This window comes from Xiphophorus maculatus, chromosome 10 (genome assembly GCF_002775205.1).
Source record: "Xiphophorus maculatus strain JP 163 A chromosome 10, X_maculatus-5.0-male, whole genome shotgun sequence".
Taxonomy (NCBI): Eukaryota; Metazoa; Chordata; class Actinopteri; order Cyprinodontiformes; family Poeciliidae; genus Xiphophorus; species Xiphophorus maculatus.
In genome coordinates, this window is record NC_036452.1 from 12,812,402 (window position 1) to 12,829,791 (window position 17,390).

A 17,390-nucleotide genomic window follows, 5' to 3' on the forward strand; every position below is an offset into this window, starting at 1 on the left:
GCAATACCAGCATAACCTCTCCTCCCTGTCCCAGTGAAAAAGGTGAGTAACACTGTGTTCAATCTGTGTGGATTTTTCCTGCCTCTCTGCTCTTTTTACAACTACACAACAAACGTATTTATTTACTACTCACAGAAATTCAAACAATCTTTATAAAATCTTCCATTAGCACACTTATCAGTGACTGAATGATGTAGATGGACAATGCTAAAAGCATACTCCTGGATCTGATTGGTTGTTTTTGGTCAGAACTGTGCATTACTTTAGCCAGCAATAGCAGCTCAGGGAGGAGTTGGAGAAAATTGATCTTTCCACAGATTATCTGTTTCATAACAAACTGTCACAATATGGTGACAGCTTTAACAAATATGGAGAAAACATATTTTTTCTTAGATTTATATTCTGCCGTTTGAACAAAATACAACAACATAGCATTTTTTGAGAAGTCTGGATAACTGCAGGTATATTTTGCACATTGCCTGTGACTGTTGCTGGTAGGGGGAGACATTTCAATAAGGTAAAACTAATAATAAAATAAAATGTAAGCAGCCTATTTGCATGCAGTATGTGGACTGTAAAATTCACTAGCAATGACTATTGTGCTAATCTCAGCATTGGACCAACGAAAGCAAGGCAGTTGCAAGCCTTTAAAATTATAATGCTTTTGATGGGTCAGATAGACTCAAAAAAGTGTAAAAGCAGCTGTGAAGGGGGGGGGCCCAATTTAATTTGTTGTCATGGGGCCCAAGATTGGCTCTTGTATACAGTATTCTGATTTATTATGTCAGAAGACATTTAACAACTCATTTAACAGGTAATAGTGACTAACTTTAAATTTATTTTCGCCATTTTCCATTAGACAGTAATTGTTTGGGCCATGAAGAAAAGAAAAGAAGTGAGATAACTATCCTACACATTGGAAAACACATTGGCGTCCACATGAATGTCTCTGAAGTTGTAAGTGCAGCATCACGACTAAGCTGTCAGTAGTCCTTCTCCGCTCCGTTGACCCGCATTTCATTATGGCCCTGTAAGTGAATGGGACTTTCATCACCCGCGCGGATGCTCAAATTTTGTTTCATTTCAGTGAACTAAAACCCTGATGATATTTTCAAACAACTGAATTCATTCTTTCTTGTAAGTGAGGAAAAGTCAGCTGACCGGCAGTGGGCAAAAATACACAACTACGTTCCACAGAGCTTGAGCTTAAAGTAATAAAAAAATAAATAAAAGTCACAGCACTTTATCTAGCATTTCACAAAAAAATATTTTAATTATTGATTTGTTTTAATGCTTTTTGCAAATTATTTCAAGGGGTGCCGATAAATCTGTGGGGAGACGCTTCTAAGACATCCTAAATTTACATAAAATGGTTATTTGTTGCATCAACTAAAAGATCAACAGTGGACAAAAATGACTGCAGCTTTGTTTTCAATAGTTCTATGAACAAATGGCCAGGATTTATCGATCTAACCATTAACATTTGACTTTACTGAAGTATGAGACCGGCTTTAAACAAGTGTTACACTGAATGGGTGGACAAGAGAAAAAATGTCCTCAGATTGCCCTTCCAGTGCCAGCAGGTCGAGTTCTAGCCGAGCGAGGGAGCGATGCTATGTAACTGAATCCTGTGCTCCTCTGGTAGTCAAACGGCTTCCCTAACTTCAACAGAAAAGCATTAAATGGGGTATAAACCTCAAGCAAAGCAGATTCAGTGAAATAGTCACAAAAGCCCATGGAGCAAGGCAAATGATGCAATGGTGGATGCACACCAGTCACTATGAATTAAATCACATTAGAAAATAGGTTTTCCTCTATCCTAAAAAGAAAAAGAAGTACTTGACAACTGTTCATACCAGAATTGAATAAACCTTTATCATTAATGGATAAATAATTATTTTGGTGAGGTGAAAAAAGAACAAAGTAACCTTCAAGCAAGAAGCACAGGACTTGTTTGTATGGAAGGTCATTATCACATGTAATCAGACCACGCTCCGATCTCCAATTACAGTTTTTCATTATTATTATTTACTACTCTAAAAACAAGGAATTATTCTTGGAATTAAAATTAGAGATCACTATAAACTTGTACCTGAGGGAGTTTCAAGGAACACAAGTTCAAATCTCCATTTCAAATTCTAGTAGGTAGACTTGATAAATATTTTTGATTTAATTCTTAGAATTCTCAATACATATCCAAAATGCACTTTCAGATATTTATAATCACAGGGTTGCTTGTAACACTCCACATACTATTGCCTGAAATTGCTTTTCAGTGAGTCGTGCAATAAATAATTGATACCCCTAAATAAGATGTCTCATTGTATTTCTCCTTTCATCTTTTTCTACTTAAACGTATATTTAAGAACTCTAGAGATGCTTTTAATTTTTTTTTTTTTTTTACCCCTCCAGGGGGTCTTTTGTGGGCTCTAGTGTCCCTTATGTGATAGTGGGCTGACAGGAAACAGGGAAGGAGAGGGGGGAAGACATGCGGCAAATGTCGTCGGGTCCGGGAGTCGAACCCGCGACGGCCGCGTCGAGGACTGAAGGCCTCCAAATACGGGTCGCGCTATGCCTTACGCCACCACGGCACGCCCGAGATGCTTTTAATTTTTGGAATAAAAAAATGAAACTGCTGGAAAGCATTAATTGGGTTGTAGACGTCTGAAACGTCTGTTTATGCTGCTAGTAATTATGTTTTTACTGAGTTAATTCTGTTTGGTAAGAAAGTACTTTTAGACTCCTCAACCGCCCCAGTAAAGCTCACTCTAGACTCTAGATGCTATAAAGGAAACCCAGACCAAATGTTGAGCCTCTGGTTCTACCACAGCATCAGCATCCACAATGACTCTGAAGATACTTGATCGATATGACAGCAACACTTAATTCCCCGTTGAAATAAAAAAAGTCACATTAAACTGAACTGAATTGAAATTTTGAAATGAGCTTCCACTGTTTGCGGCGGGACACAGCATTAGAAAAAGAAAGAGAAGCTCAGTCATCTGTAAGGGAACATGCACTAAAGCTCAAAATGAAATTTTGGTTCGGGCTTCTGAACAGGATGCCTCGAGGGGACTTCCCTATGGATGTTTTCCAGGCACATTCCACTGAGAGGAGACCCTGGGGCAGACCCAAAAGTTGCTGGAAGGACATATTTTCCTTCTGACCTGGGAATATCTTGGGATCTCCCTGAATGAAGCTGCAGTGTCGCTTGGGAGAGGAATGTCAGAGTTTCCCTTATTAAGCTGCAATCCCTGTGAAGATGGAATGGGATTGGCATCTTATGCTTTTAATATTACATAAACCAATAGGTATTTTAAGCATCTAAAATCTGAATTTGGTGAGAAAAACTTAAAATCTGGAAATTTGCTTAAAGGTTAATGTTTTGGTGTTCTTTGATTAACCAATATTCCAAAGCTGCATGACATCTTTCTCGCTCTTTGTCCTTCTGAGCACCATCTCAAAACCTGTCACCTGTGACTTGATTTTTTTTGCTGTTGGAACACAGCTAGATCTTTCGGTGACTCGTTGAATATTAAAGAACTGCCGTTCCTCCAGTCTGCACTTAGACACACGACTTAGAAAAGGTCATTATTATTGTATACAATAGGCCAAAATCACATCTCTGTGAAGCATCATGGACATGTACTGGTTGAAAAGACAACTGAAAAGGATGAAAAATGCAAACACATGCATGAGAGGCGAATATACATATTTATTTTATAATTTTTTCTCTGGAATGGCCTATGCATGTTACCTCTAAAAGAAAAGTCCATTTATGTTTCAAAAGTTGCATTTTTTAACGTCACCAATTCCAAATGTGTGGATATTTAAAGTTGTGGCAAAACGAAGAATATTGTAGCTTTCATGTAGCTAAAAGAACAGTTTTTTCTTAACAGTTGTGGTTTGAACCTGTTCTCCTTTCCAAAATTACAAACCCAAGATGGCAATCATAAAGACTACAAAGTACAGAGCATTTTCTTCTACCAATGCATACAAAACCTGACGTAGCCATACCAAAAAAAATGCAATTTACAACACAGTATTAAGGTTTGCTTACAAATGTTGGCTTAGTAGCATATGGAAGCTCAGACCTTTCAACCAAAACTTCAGCTGGATGGCTAGAAACTTAATTAAAAAGTAACTCTGGACATTTTTCTTCATCAATTTAACCCTTTAAATCTGTGGAGTACAAAGTAGGGCTAAATTAGAAAAACAAAAATCCTAAGCCCTGGATCTGCGCTTACAGTGCAATGAAAAATAAATGTTTTCAGCACATATTCAGCAGATACTCTCTTTAGAAGCATCTTGATATGTACAATTTGTGTTTTGTTTTACAAGTACTAAAGTTTATACTAAGCAAAGAGGTTTTAATAGGCATTCGTGACTAAAAGGGTGAGTCACAGGAGCAGAGAGACGTTCCTGAGAGATGAACAAAGATATGTTAAAATGGTCTGTCTGCTTTGCTTTAGTTCTGTTGCTTTTAATCAAACTTATAAAGTGCAAGATGGCTCACGGAATGGACACTCAAGGTTACTGATAGAGAGCTCGCTTCCCCTGTAAAGCTGCTTATTACTCTTCCCAAAGAGCCTTCCTGTATGTCATTGATCATAACCGGTCTAACGATGTTCTTCTGTTCAGGGATGCACTTTCGATCCATAAAGTTCAGGTAATAAAATGGGTAAGATATAATTTTACCAACAGGTTTCTTATGTGCTCACATGCTGACATGTCAGTTTTATGTCAGTGTTTAATCATTACTACACCTCCAAGAACAAGGCTCAACCTTAAAAAAAAGAGATAAAGTTTACAGCAAAGTTTACGGTTGTCCCTCCCTGTTTCACATGTGAGTTGAAAGTCTTGTCAAAGCTGTTATTCTCTATGTCTCAGCAACACCCAATCAGGCGGTTCAAAGCACCACAAGGAGCTAGTAGCCCTCTAGAGTGTAATTTGGCTCCAACCACTTCCACTCCACTGGAGGAGAGCCTCCACTGGGACGGCAGGCACTCTTGACACTAACTCGCCTTGTGTTTGTGTTGGGGTTAAAGGGTAAAGTGGGAGGAGGGATAGGGGTCTTTGTGGTTAGTAGGGCAAGTTTACTTCAGCCCACTTTGCCTAAAAAAGACAGAGGAGCATTCAGTCAAATCATTTTAGACCACAATGGATTTACTGTCTTCTTGAAAACGCCTTCTTGAGAACAGAATGAACAATAGACGCCAAGAATAAAAATCAAACTTGATATCTAGCACATAATTCCAGTGCAATAATAACCTATAGGGCCAGCCTTAACATGCACAGAGAAGCATGTTAAGGCTACTCTGTGCCTTAACACACAGAGAAGACATACATAGATTTATGTGTGTCAGAAATCTATTTGTTTTCCTGTCACTTCTACATGATCAAATCCATTAAATATTAATGTGAAAAACATTTTAAAAGACCAAGCTAAATAATTAATCGTCTACCATATGACACTTCAAACATCTGCCATGTTTGCTTCTGTCAGACATTTTCTAATTCATGTCTAAAGCAGGTCAAGTGTTTAAGTGGAATAACAATTCTCAGGAAGTTATATTGTAGATAACATCTAGTGGCCTAGCTCCCATCTCCTCACAGCTCTCTGGTTCAATTTGTAGAGCAAAGCCACTGAGACGGCAACACTCTGAGATAGTTCAGCCTCCTGCTGGCAGCACTGAAAGGCAAACGGTCAAATAAGACGGGGCAAGCTGAGCCGTGTTTGTACATGGATATGATCCAGGGCTTAGCTGCCTTGTACACAGAATATTTCCCATGGGAAGATATAGAAACCCCACACCCGCTCCTGTGATCTGCCCCAGTTTAAAATGAATCATTACAAACCTCTTTTTATCTCTTCTTCCTCTGCTGCATATTATATGTAATTAAGCAACTTTATCACGATAGTAGTGTGTTTAACTACTACAAGAAATAAGTTTCTTTCTTTTTTTCTTTCTTTCTTTCTTTCTTTCCATCTAGAGATGCACTGAATATCCTTTCAAGATCCAGCTACATTAAATGCATTTTCATTAGACTTTTTTTTCTGCACCCTACACTACGTTATAAACATGCAAACTCAATACAGAAAGACCCGACTGCGATTTGAACCCAGGCCCTTGTTGCTGCGAGACCACAGTGCCAACAGCTGGTAGCCCTCAGATCTTATTTAAATTTTTACAGGAAAAACTCTATTCAAATCATCATTTGTGAAAAAGTAAATGCCCCATAAAGATAACAATTGTTTTGGTATGTTGACCATCAACTCCCTCAACATAAAAAAACAGTAGTTGTCAATCAGTTTGACTTTCCACTGATTATGAAATGTAGATATTATTTAATGCAGCTACATATAACTATAGAATTTAAAATCTGTAAGAGATTGTTTTCAAAGTTAACTTTGTGTGCTGACATTCTAACATTTCAGCAAATTAAACTTGCATTGCAATTACAGCTGAAAACAATTTTCCCTTTTATTTGGCTTCTGTTTAACTAGTTGGGTAGTCTCACATTTTGCTATGTAGCTTATATAGTGAGCTTTTCATACTATCTTACTGATTGTGCTTTACCATTTAAAACAGAGAACAACACACACGACCAAAACAAAAAGATGGACCATGTAAAAGTAGCCGTTTTAAGGTGCATGTAGACTTACGTGGTGAGTAGCCAGCGTGACTGCTTGGCCAGGCCCAGACAGGCTAGCAGGCAGATGATCAGGTCCAGGATGAGGAGCAACAGGTAGGTTAGCCATCTTGAGACACAAGCGGAAGAAAACAATTAAACTTCTGCCAGTGAATGGATGTCAGTAGAAATATACAATGGGAATTTCTTAAAGAGACACTTCAGGTCTTTAAAGGTTATTGTTTCTCCATCCCCCAAAATATCATGGTATGTGTGGCTCAAAATAAAAGCACATTTACAAGAAATGGAGAGTTAATATGCTAAAACATTGTTAGAACAGTAGCCTCCCCTTGAAATCAAAGCCATTGGTGCTTATCAGTGCTTTGCAGATTGATTTTGCCTTCTGTAGACCACTTTGTGTTAAACCTCACTGCATTAAACTGCTCTATGAATAAAGTTTGATTGATTGATTATCTATTACCTATTGAATGGGCATATTAAGGAAATATATGTTCACAAAGGACATCTATAGTATCCATAACCATTTGAAAATGACAGCATTAAAAAAGTTAGCATAGGTATTCAAATTTGTTAGAGTCAGAATAGCGCATAACAAAACAATAACCTTGTGAAATTTAAGGAGGGAAAAATAGCAGGTTTTAGTAAATATGTGGAATAATAACATATATTGGTAAAGTCAGTAAAATGAATAGATGGAAATACAAATAAAAGGGATAAAATACAATAACAACCTCAATATTAAGCTTATGCTCCTGCTCAAACACAAGACAACATGCTGATTTCAGGTTTCCATAGAGAGCAGCAGAAACAGTTATTTGAACAAATGGATTTCGATTCTTCTTGAGCAGATGTAGAAACCAAAATGTTTTCAAACCATGCAGTTACCCATGTCTGATTAAACTTTCAAACACAATCTGCCAGCATAATTACAAAGATACAAAAAGAAAGTCTAAACTGGAAAAAAACTGACATTTTTCTATTGGGTCTGTTAGATAGTAAGATGTGGAAGATAAACGAAAGAGGGCATGTGATGTGAATGTGAACATTCACATTAGTAGACATGCATAACATAGCAGGGGCCTGTGAATGTGTGTGTTTGAGAACCAGCTTTGTCTTCCTTAGTAAAACCATCTGTTCTGTGAATAGTAATCAAGTTGCAGATGTACACAACAGAATCTGTCCAGCTGGTTAATTATGAATCCCTTTGAATCCATATGGCTGAATGTTCTGATGAAAATAAGAAAGAAAACACTTTTCACTCCTGCACTAAGATCTATCAATCTATCCTACCTGTCAGCCGCTGTTGTCTATTTATTCCCATCAGGGTTTATTTTGCTCCACTGCTCTGATCCTTCTTCAGCAGTGTGTTGATATTCTCTTCCATTTTTGACTTACTTCCCACCACCCCGCATTCTCATTACTCAACAAAACCTCAGATTTTCTCATGTACGTATTTTTTTTTTTATTTATTCCTCCCCCTCTCTGTTTAATCTTTTTCCCAATCTTCATGTTATCCCAGCCTCCCCTATCTTTCTTAGCCTTTCATTTCTCCCTCACCTCCACCTTTCCACTGATTCGCCCTTGTCTAATCTTTTCCTTCACTGATGGAGTAAAGCATGAGAAGCTGATGCATCAACATGGGAGGCACTGCGGTGCCACTGTGTTTGCCTCTGTCATCCTTAATCCAATTAGTCAGACTGGGAAAGCACAGATGCATGAGGGGGTGGAGAGAGTTCATGTAAGCATCACAAAAAAAGTGTTTTCTAAGAAACTTTTGGTTAGAGGGAGGAAAATGTGAAAGCTTTATTACAAAAAGCTGCAAACAAAAAAGTTTTGTCCTGTTACAAATGTTTATGCATTTTCAAGGGTTTTTATTGATAGATAGCCCTAAATACGTAGAATCCAGTCCAACCAAGTGCCTTAAGGCTATGGTCTCAAACTGCAGTCCTCAATCCTGGAACTCTTAGACGTTTGCCTGGTCCTGCACACTTGAATTAAAAGCTAAACTGCCTCAAGAGCATCCACTCAAGTTCTTCAGAGTTCTGCTAATGAGCTAATACTGGAGCCAGGTTTGCTGAAGCAGAGTGAAATCTAAAAGTTGCAAGACACTGGCCCTTGAGGACTGGAGTTTGAGACCATTCTTTAAATGTGTGGCACTAGGAGAGACAAACTCGCATAGGTTGCACAAAGTATTGATTCAGGAGGGCTTAATACAAATGAAAGCCACACTTTAAGATCTTTATTTGCATCAACCCCCTTTCACTTTATGAATATGAACAGCTTTACATTGGTCCAACATATAAAGTCCCAATAAAATACATAAAAGTTTATGGTTGTAACATCATAAAACGTGAAAAGGTTCAGTGAATTCGAAGAATTTTACATCAGCGCTGTAAGTCAATCTAAATTGTTTCGAAGCATTACGAAACGATTTCTGGAAATGCTGCTGCTCGGTACCAGTGCGTCCATTTACACATTCATGTAAACACATAAAACCTTCCAGGAACTATTTATCTGGATGAAGTGTTGAAAACAAGCCTAATGAGAGCTGTAGTGTCAGTCCACCAAGATAGCCCACCCTATTAGCATGGGACTACTTTATCTGCAAAGCAGAAGAGTCACCTTAGAGATCAATACAAACATACAGCATGTCTGTAAATGCTGAAAGGCCACTGGGCCTGTGACTAAAAATGATCTCAGAACAGACAGAATATTTAAGGTCCATGACCTGTAGAGATAATGAAAAGGTAATAGCAGCTGCTTTCCTCAGTGTATACAACAAACCTTCTACTTAAGCTACTTCTTAAAATTCTTCAGCCTACCTCATGCTGTCAGACAGTTCCTGTTTGAGTTATTTTGTGATTCTTTGTTTGGCTCGAGTGGCCTTTTTTATTTGAAAGTGCTCAGACAGGAAAGTAGGATATTGAAAGAGAGGAAAGACATGCGGCAAAGGTCATCAGGCCGGGAATCAAACCTGCATCAGCAGCGTTGAGGACTAAGGCCTCCTTATGTGGGTTGTGCTCATCCCCTGCTCCACCACCTAAGAACTTAAGAATCATTAAAATAATATTTTATGATTCTTAAGTTCTGGCAGTATTCAAGCCTGGATGCGATTAGTTAGGATGCCTTTTTTTAACCTAAAAAATCATTTTAAAGCTGCTTTTTAAGTTTATTCAAACTTTTGTTATATGATATTAAAATTAGATGGTCTAAAATGTCTGTGACAAAAAACAATAACACAAGATACGTGCAAGAGTCCAAGTAATATTGAACTATTGTATTGTAAAATAGTCATATCCTATAACGAGGTTCAAATATTCTGAAAACTGTTAATATTTTTGACTGACGTCAGAATGGCCAATAATCTCAAATAATTAGAGTTCCACACATTGTGCTTGGTAAGTTAGTTTCCATGTTAGAGCCACTTTTTAAATAAGTGGGTGATGCATCCATGTATAATCATGCATTATGCAATACAAAGTGATATATCCGGGTCATAACATGCTGGATTTCACTCCCAGCCCATAAATTAGATATATAATTGTGTGGTTGAATTGCTCAGGGATTGCAGCCGTAAAAAGAAACTTGATATCATATGGTGAATCATATTTGCTTCTCTAAGAACCAAAGGACTATATCTAGATTTAATGTTCATAAACATGTAATGCTTCATTCCTGGTCTGTAGGGAGTTTGACTCATGCTTGGAAGTCTCCTCACATAAATTCCTCACAGCTCACCTAGCATGGACATCAGAGTATGAAGATGCAGCTCACTCTCTGGACACAAATAGCTGCATCCTGAAAACGTTCTGTAATGGACCTGCATTTTCAAAATGCATGCTCAACTTTTGCCCTCTGCATAAATTTGCCTATACAGCAACTTTGTGTAATATTCATGGATAGAGTCAGAATTTTAAATTTGAAGGAAGATACACACTCTGAATATGTCCTCTCAGGTGTGAAAAGGTGACATTTTATCATATACAGTGCCTTACCATGATAAACATAAACAATGTTTTCACATTTTATCTTAGAACCAGCAATGTTAATGTATCTTATTAGGATTTTATGTGATAAAGCAACACAAAGCAAAGTAGAATTGAAAAGCAAGTGTTGAAAATCACGTATCATTTTCCCTTCAGTTTACAATTATCCACTGCTTAATATTAGTAAATTGAATAAAATTCCAAGAAAATGCCTAAATGTAGAAAATGTCACAGGATATAACAACAATTGTAAGCCACTGTAACAACCCAAGCTCCCCTCCCTCCACTTAATGAGCCAGACATGTGTTTTTGGCTTTGTCTTCACCTGTAGTACTCTATATTTGCAGTCTGATCAGCGATGGTCGCCAGGTCCACTTTGGCCTGGTCCCAGTCGGGCAGCCCCAGCAGCTGTTTGATCACATTGTCCGCCATCTGCTGCATGAACTGCAAGGTCTGCACGTAGTCGCCCCTTGTGGCAAAGATCTCATCCAGCCTTGCTAGGTGCTGGTGGAGGCCAGTCCTCATGTTGCCCATTGTGCCTGTCACCTGGAGAAAAGAAGAGCAAAAAAAAAAATAAAAAATTGCTGAACAAAATATAATATTATTTAGGAAGATTCAATCCTAAACCATACAAACTCAAAGCTCTAATAGTTTTATTTCTTGCTCTTACTGAACTGTTCTGCTGTACATTGTTCCCTTGCAGAGAGGACAAAAGTCTAAATATAGATTTTTCTGTTGCTTGTAGCAGTGCACTCAACCACCCGATGAATAGCTGCTCCTGTGGGGTCATTCCTTTGTTACACTTGAAAAACCCTTCAGGATAAAACTATCTGTATTTGAGCAGGGGGGGTTCAGGCCACTGTGATGCCTGAGCATATTTTTAATTTCAATAGTCAGAATTAAAATGAACATCAAAATAAATATCATTATTAATGTGCTCTTTGGCATGTGTACACGTCTACAAAATTTTATAGCATCTCAGATAACATCAAATGGAAACATAATTTTGCCACATCTAATGTATTTTTAAACTGTGCAAACATTTCTTCAAGTTTATAAGAGATGCTGGGGCTGCAAGCTGTCATTTATTATTGACTACTTCCTTCAGCCTTAGAAATATTGAAAAAGGATAAAGGCAGAATGATCTTAAAAATGAGATGGTTCTGTGTTAAAGAGTGGACGAGACTGAAGGGAAGGCACAGTGTGGGAGAGATGTAACACCAAGCGTTGGTGTCTATTTTAAATAAACACCTTTTAGAGAGTTTAAAGGTGAAATAGTGGTTTTGATGTTTTTGCAATCAAAGAATTAAAAAAAAATTATTGTTACAAAGCCATTTGTTTTGTATATTTATTTAAGCCTGTAACCATACAGCATCTGATTCATTCGATGAGGTGAAAGTATGGTCTTCTAAGTCAACCAACAACAAAAGCTCAGGCATTTAATGTGATGAATTACACTATTGTAATCCATTGCCAAGGACATCATTATCCCACATATGGGTGTAAACATATACTCTATGAACACTACCCATCAATTTGGTAGTTAATTGCTATATGTTTTGCTCAGGGGGAGAAGCTGTTTGTAGAGAAATAGCAGTCACTGAGACATCCTGCTATTTGATAATTAAAAAGGGTAATACATGCCTCCATTCAGCTCCGGGTGCCAACATATATTGTTTTTGTGTTTGTCGGGGATATTGTTTGCTGAAGCTGAAACAAGGACAGGTTGGTCGGAAGTAATTAACTGGGTTTGTCTTCAACATGAACCACACTTTATAAAAAGAAAAACAAAAAACAAAAAAAAAAGAAAAACTGAAGCTTAAAATAAAGAGGAAGGAAATGAGCTGGCTGGCTAGTGACCAATGAGCTTCCACAAATATGACTTCACAAGTCCTTATTGGTGAATGTCATTTTAAAAGAGACCAAAAGAACAATGTCAGAGATGTTTGGTCAGATGTTTGGTCAGGGGTGAAGAAGATCACAGCCTCCAAGCAAAAGGAGGATCAGATACATGGGATTCTGGACAGAGCCGATGAATTGAACACAGTCTTTAACAGATTTAGTTCAGGAACAAACTAATCACCCTCCTCTTCAGCTACCCCCAACCAAACAGACATCCCACCCTCCTCTGGGTGTCATATTCGCCCACCTTATGCAAGTAAGTAGATATCAGGACCCACTGCAGTTTGCTTATCACTGTGATAAGCAAGATCATGTCTAGAAGAAGTTGATGTGTTATCTGGGCTCTCAAGAGGGTGAGAAGCTCGGTCACGCCCCACTAGGCTGAAACCTAGAGAAAGACCCAGGACACGTTGGAGGGACTATGTTTCTCAGTTGGCCTGGGAATGCCTTAGCATTCCTCCAGAGGAGCGAGCCCAAGTGGCTGGAAAGAAGGAAGTCTAGATCTCACTTCTCACACTGGTTCCCCCACAACCCAACCCCAAATAAACCAGATTAATGGATGGATGAAGAAAATTTGCTCAAATAAAACACAGTGGGGTGACTAATGGCTATGCCACTGTTATACAGTTTCTAATTCTTCTCTCCATATAGGCTAATGTTAAGCAGAGATGTGATGCAGTACAACAGGAAATCAATTTTCGTATCAAACATTTATTTTTCTGTTTCCATTTCATCCTTTGACCACTGAACAAATAAATAACAAGACAACCCAAAGTACAGCTGCTATATTCAAGGTTGTAGTGTTTTGTAGTTTATTTGATCATTCCCAGATACTTTTCCCTCTGCAGACCGGGGAGATGAAAATTGCAGATGCAGAAATGTAGGAATGTATCTGATCCTTGCTGCTTGTGTGAGAATGAGAATTTTATCTGAAACCCTTAGGGAACTAGCCAATCTGACTAATCTCTACTCTCTGTCTGGGTCTAATCCTCACTGTGTAAGTGATGTGCACCGATCTTAAAGATAGGATTCTTAGCCCGGTTTTTATCTCACTCTGATGTTTATAGGCCACAGAGAAGCCCTCTTTTCCTGTCATATTTTCTACACAAACATTTTGCAGTTTAGTTTAAGGCTTTTTGTTTTTTTACTGGAGGACGCTTATTTGCCAAAGGGAGAAAAAGATCAAGATGACAAAACGTGGATAAATGACGTATTACCTCAGGCTGGAAAAAAAGGGTATTTCAACATTATGAATTCAGATATTGGCTGAAGGTCATTTGAGAAAGATGGATAAATGGGTTTTATTTAAAGTTTTGCTTTTCACGTGGAGTCATTGTGTCACATTTATTTATATTTTGTTCCCTAATACGTGATAAAATGTTGTTTTGTGTAAAAACCATGATACCTTAAGTATGTATTTAATTTGTTATTATATATCTGATAGGCAAATGTGGACACAAAGGATTTTTTGACACCATGTATATGGGTACATTTCTACATAAGGTCAAATGTTGGGCAAACTAATGATGAACAAACTCTTGTTACTCTTGCCTAAGAAAAGAATGATGATAAAATGTAATGAGCAACACAATTTAATGAGACATTTGAACTGAAACTAGATTTTTTAAAATATTTTTTTCCTCTCAGCGTTATTGAATCTGAAATCGAGAAACAGCTTGATACTTCTCTTCAGCTTTAATTTATTGTGTTGGCTTTACTGCCAAGCTTCCTCATTTAATATTGAATGTGGGAGTTGGAGCATGAAATGGAACATGGGTTGGAAGTACTTGGGCAGCTTAGTCCTATATGAAGATAGACCAGTCTCATTGGCTTGCAGTGCATCTTTCTAAAAATCTATGTTTTTATTTTTGCCTGAAACTTATCGATGAAAGTTTTAGAGGTTATTTTTCAATTAGCATAACGGGTGGTTAGGGTTTCTTGAAGAAAAACTAATATGCTTTAAGTCAATCGTTTTTGAGTTTTCCCAAGTGATGTTTTTGTGTAAAAAAATTACCAGAATTTGTTGTACGTGATTTATGAGCTTTATAACACCACTGCCCACTGTAAATCAATTTTCTTACACTATTTCATGTAATAACACAGAGTTCATAAATGCACATCTATCATATATTGTGTATCTCTGCAGAAGACACTGGGACACATTTATAAAAAAAATTATTTGGGTGTATATACATCTTAGTTTATTTTAACACCCGATTCTTTTCAGTGGGTACACTGTTTCATTAAACGCACCTACCACTTGGGAACAATTATTATTTTAAATCCATCCCACTATTTATGTACTTAAAGTATACAAAATAGAAAGAGGATGCAGTGGCTCTTATTAAAAATAAGGTTAGGCAAATATATGAGCAGCTCAGTTAAGCTTTTCTCTAGGTTTTGAACATAGGTATGTCCAAGATGACCCTCAACTTAGAAAAAAGCTTAGATTCACTAGTTCAGAGTTGAGTTTTATCAAGATCTATTTATATGCCACATACAGAAAGCAAAGCCTCTCCTGATCATGATCCCTCCTTTTACTCAAAGCTGAAAACCCAATGTAAATAAATTTTTTAGTCCTGAATTCAAAAAGAGAAGTTATCCTTCCACTATGGGTTACACATAAAGAAGCTGCACCTTGTGGTACAGTTCAGTTAACTAGAGTCAAGGTGGTGACATAAGCAGGAAAAATACATTGCAGACTGAGCTGTATATCAAAGCCAAGGCTGTTGGTAATTATAGCAGGCCTCCAGTTAGCATCTTGAAAATTCAGTTTCACCATCCTCTCTATACTGATTGGCTCTGTCTTTACTTTGTTAATGGTCGATCATCCATGACGGACAAGGGAAAGTTTGATCTCTTGAGCAAGAAATGTCTTATAATCCTAACAAATATACATACTCTATTTTATGCAATTGCTAAAAAACAGTGTGAAGGAACATATAGCTTGTATTTGCATTCCAGCTGAATACTCAGTGAATGACCCAGACGTCAACCCAGTCTACTGGGCGATTACTTACACCCATCTTCAAACAAAAGAGTTATTATGAACATGGCCAAACTCCTTTAATGTCACATCAATCCTTTAACAGTGAATAGAAAGAATCATGGCTTTTCCAGATCTAACATTCCTGTTTAAGATGATGTAAGCTGGGGATTTCTTTAAATCACTCTCAGATAGACACATGATAAGCATATATTCCAGACCGTAACTAATCACCGTCTCAACTCAAACAGTCAACAGTCTTTCTTCCTTATTCTGTCCTTCTCTGAGCTAACTCTCTTCTAAACTCTCTTGGAGTTGGGCTAAAAGGCATTTGTGTGGGCCAGAAAGGAGTTTGGACCTCATTGTCAAAAGATTTCAATACTGATTTCAGTTCCCGACTCTGCCAATCAGGCATCCTAGCATTGCTTCTTGTTCTTCCAAATCAAAGGGCTTTGTCTCCTGGGATCATGGTTGATTAGGTGGGGGGAGACTGGGAGCTGTGTGCGGCACACTGGGCTCTTTGTATAACTCAAGAATTAGACTCCTTAACAGTCTATAGCTGCATGCAACAAATTCACTCATGCACACACACACGGGACTAAACTCTTATGTGTGCACGTGAGAAATAAAGGCCACCTTGGCCTTTCATATGTTTGCACAAGTTCACAAATCCCAAACAGACTATGTGGTAACGATTATCGTGTCTTGCTTAAGTGGCACTGAGGACAAAATGGGGGAAGAGTCTAGAAATTTCAATGGCGATATTTAGTATCAATGGACGCAATTTGGAGATGCAAGAGATCCATGCCTCTGTCTAATGCAAGCTTAGGATGCAGTCATATGAAAAACAGAAGTGGGGTAAATCAGTGGCTTCTACTGGTTAATGCTCATAAAGTGGGAACTAATCCCAAAGGCATCAGCTCAACTTGTCAAACATATTTTCAGTTTTCATTTTTTATGAATAACCAGGAAGATGGGACTGAAACTCTAATAAAATCTCAGCTCACTTTTCCTCGCCATTGCAGTTAAATGTCCTAACATGACACAAAATAGCTACAAAATAAGAGTGCTGTAGGCTCTTCACTCTCGCTGCAAAGTGTTTACCACCAAGGCCGCTTTGAGTCGTAGCACTGAGTAGCTCTCACAGAAGCACATTAATCTCCATTAACACAGATGGAGACTTAATCCCCGCTCTTCGACAGCCAGAGGGCCCCGGGTCAATGCCTGGGAAGACACTTTTGCAGAATAGTTGCTGGTTATAAACTACCAAAAGAAGGAAAGCACTATTAAAGTTACTTTCCCCCACTACAAAACAGAATAACAGCAAAAGTTTTCAGACCCCCAATGCAAACTTCTATTTGTTTTAATGGTATTATCTGTCACAAATCAGTGTCTAATCTTTAGGTGGATAAATAGAAATACATGGTTCTCAAAGATTTTAACTTTTATTTCCCCATTGTCTGTGTCCCAATGAGAAGCCTTGCAGATTTACTTCCAAATCTGAAGTATTTTGGTTTTGATTTTAATGGACCACTTGATATGAAGGCGTGCATGTGTGTATCAACTGTAGAATGCATTTCAGATTGTGATTCCAAAGTATTTGGACTGGATTCATGTATTTAACATTAAAAAATTTCATACTTCCTATTTATTTTTACCACGTTATACTTTACTCTCCAGACAACAGAAGACAGTTCTAAGAGCTCTGTTTAATAACAGCTCAGAAGACCTTATATTACAAATATAAATTTTAGCCATATTTGTGGGACATAGCTTTGTGGGAAAATATTTCTTAGTCAAAAGCTGATTTGACTATAATAGGAAATTTTGAAGCTGTAACCTTCATTTAGACATCTGAGTGA

At 37.8% G+C, this 17,390-nt stretch overlaps 1 protein-coding gene across 2 annotated transcripts in view; it reads right to left on the reverse strand.

Annotated features, from left to right (window-relative positions):
• The window catches only part of ttyh2 (tweety family member 2), a 55,391-nt gene that overhangs the window by 11,231 nt on the left and 26,770 nt on the right, over positions 1-17,390 (reverse strand). For both annotated transcript variants that reach the window (XM_014471794.2, XM_023341621.1), the window contains exons 4-5: positions 10,966-11,186; positions 6,668-6,763 (exon numbers count right to left, since the gene is read on the reverse strand). In XM_014471794.2, coding sequence (XP_014327280.1) covers positions 6,668-6,763; positions 10,966-11,186 — 317 coding nt within the window. The remainder of the gene's footprint in view (positions 1-6,667; positions 6,764-10,965; positions 11,187-17,390) is intronic.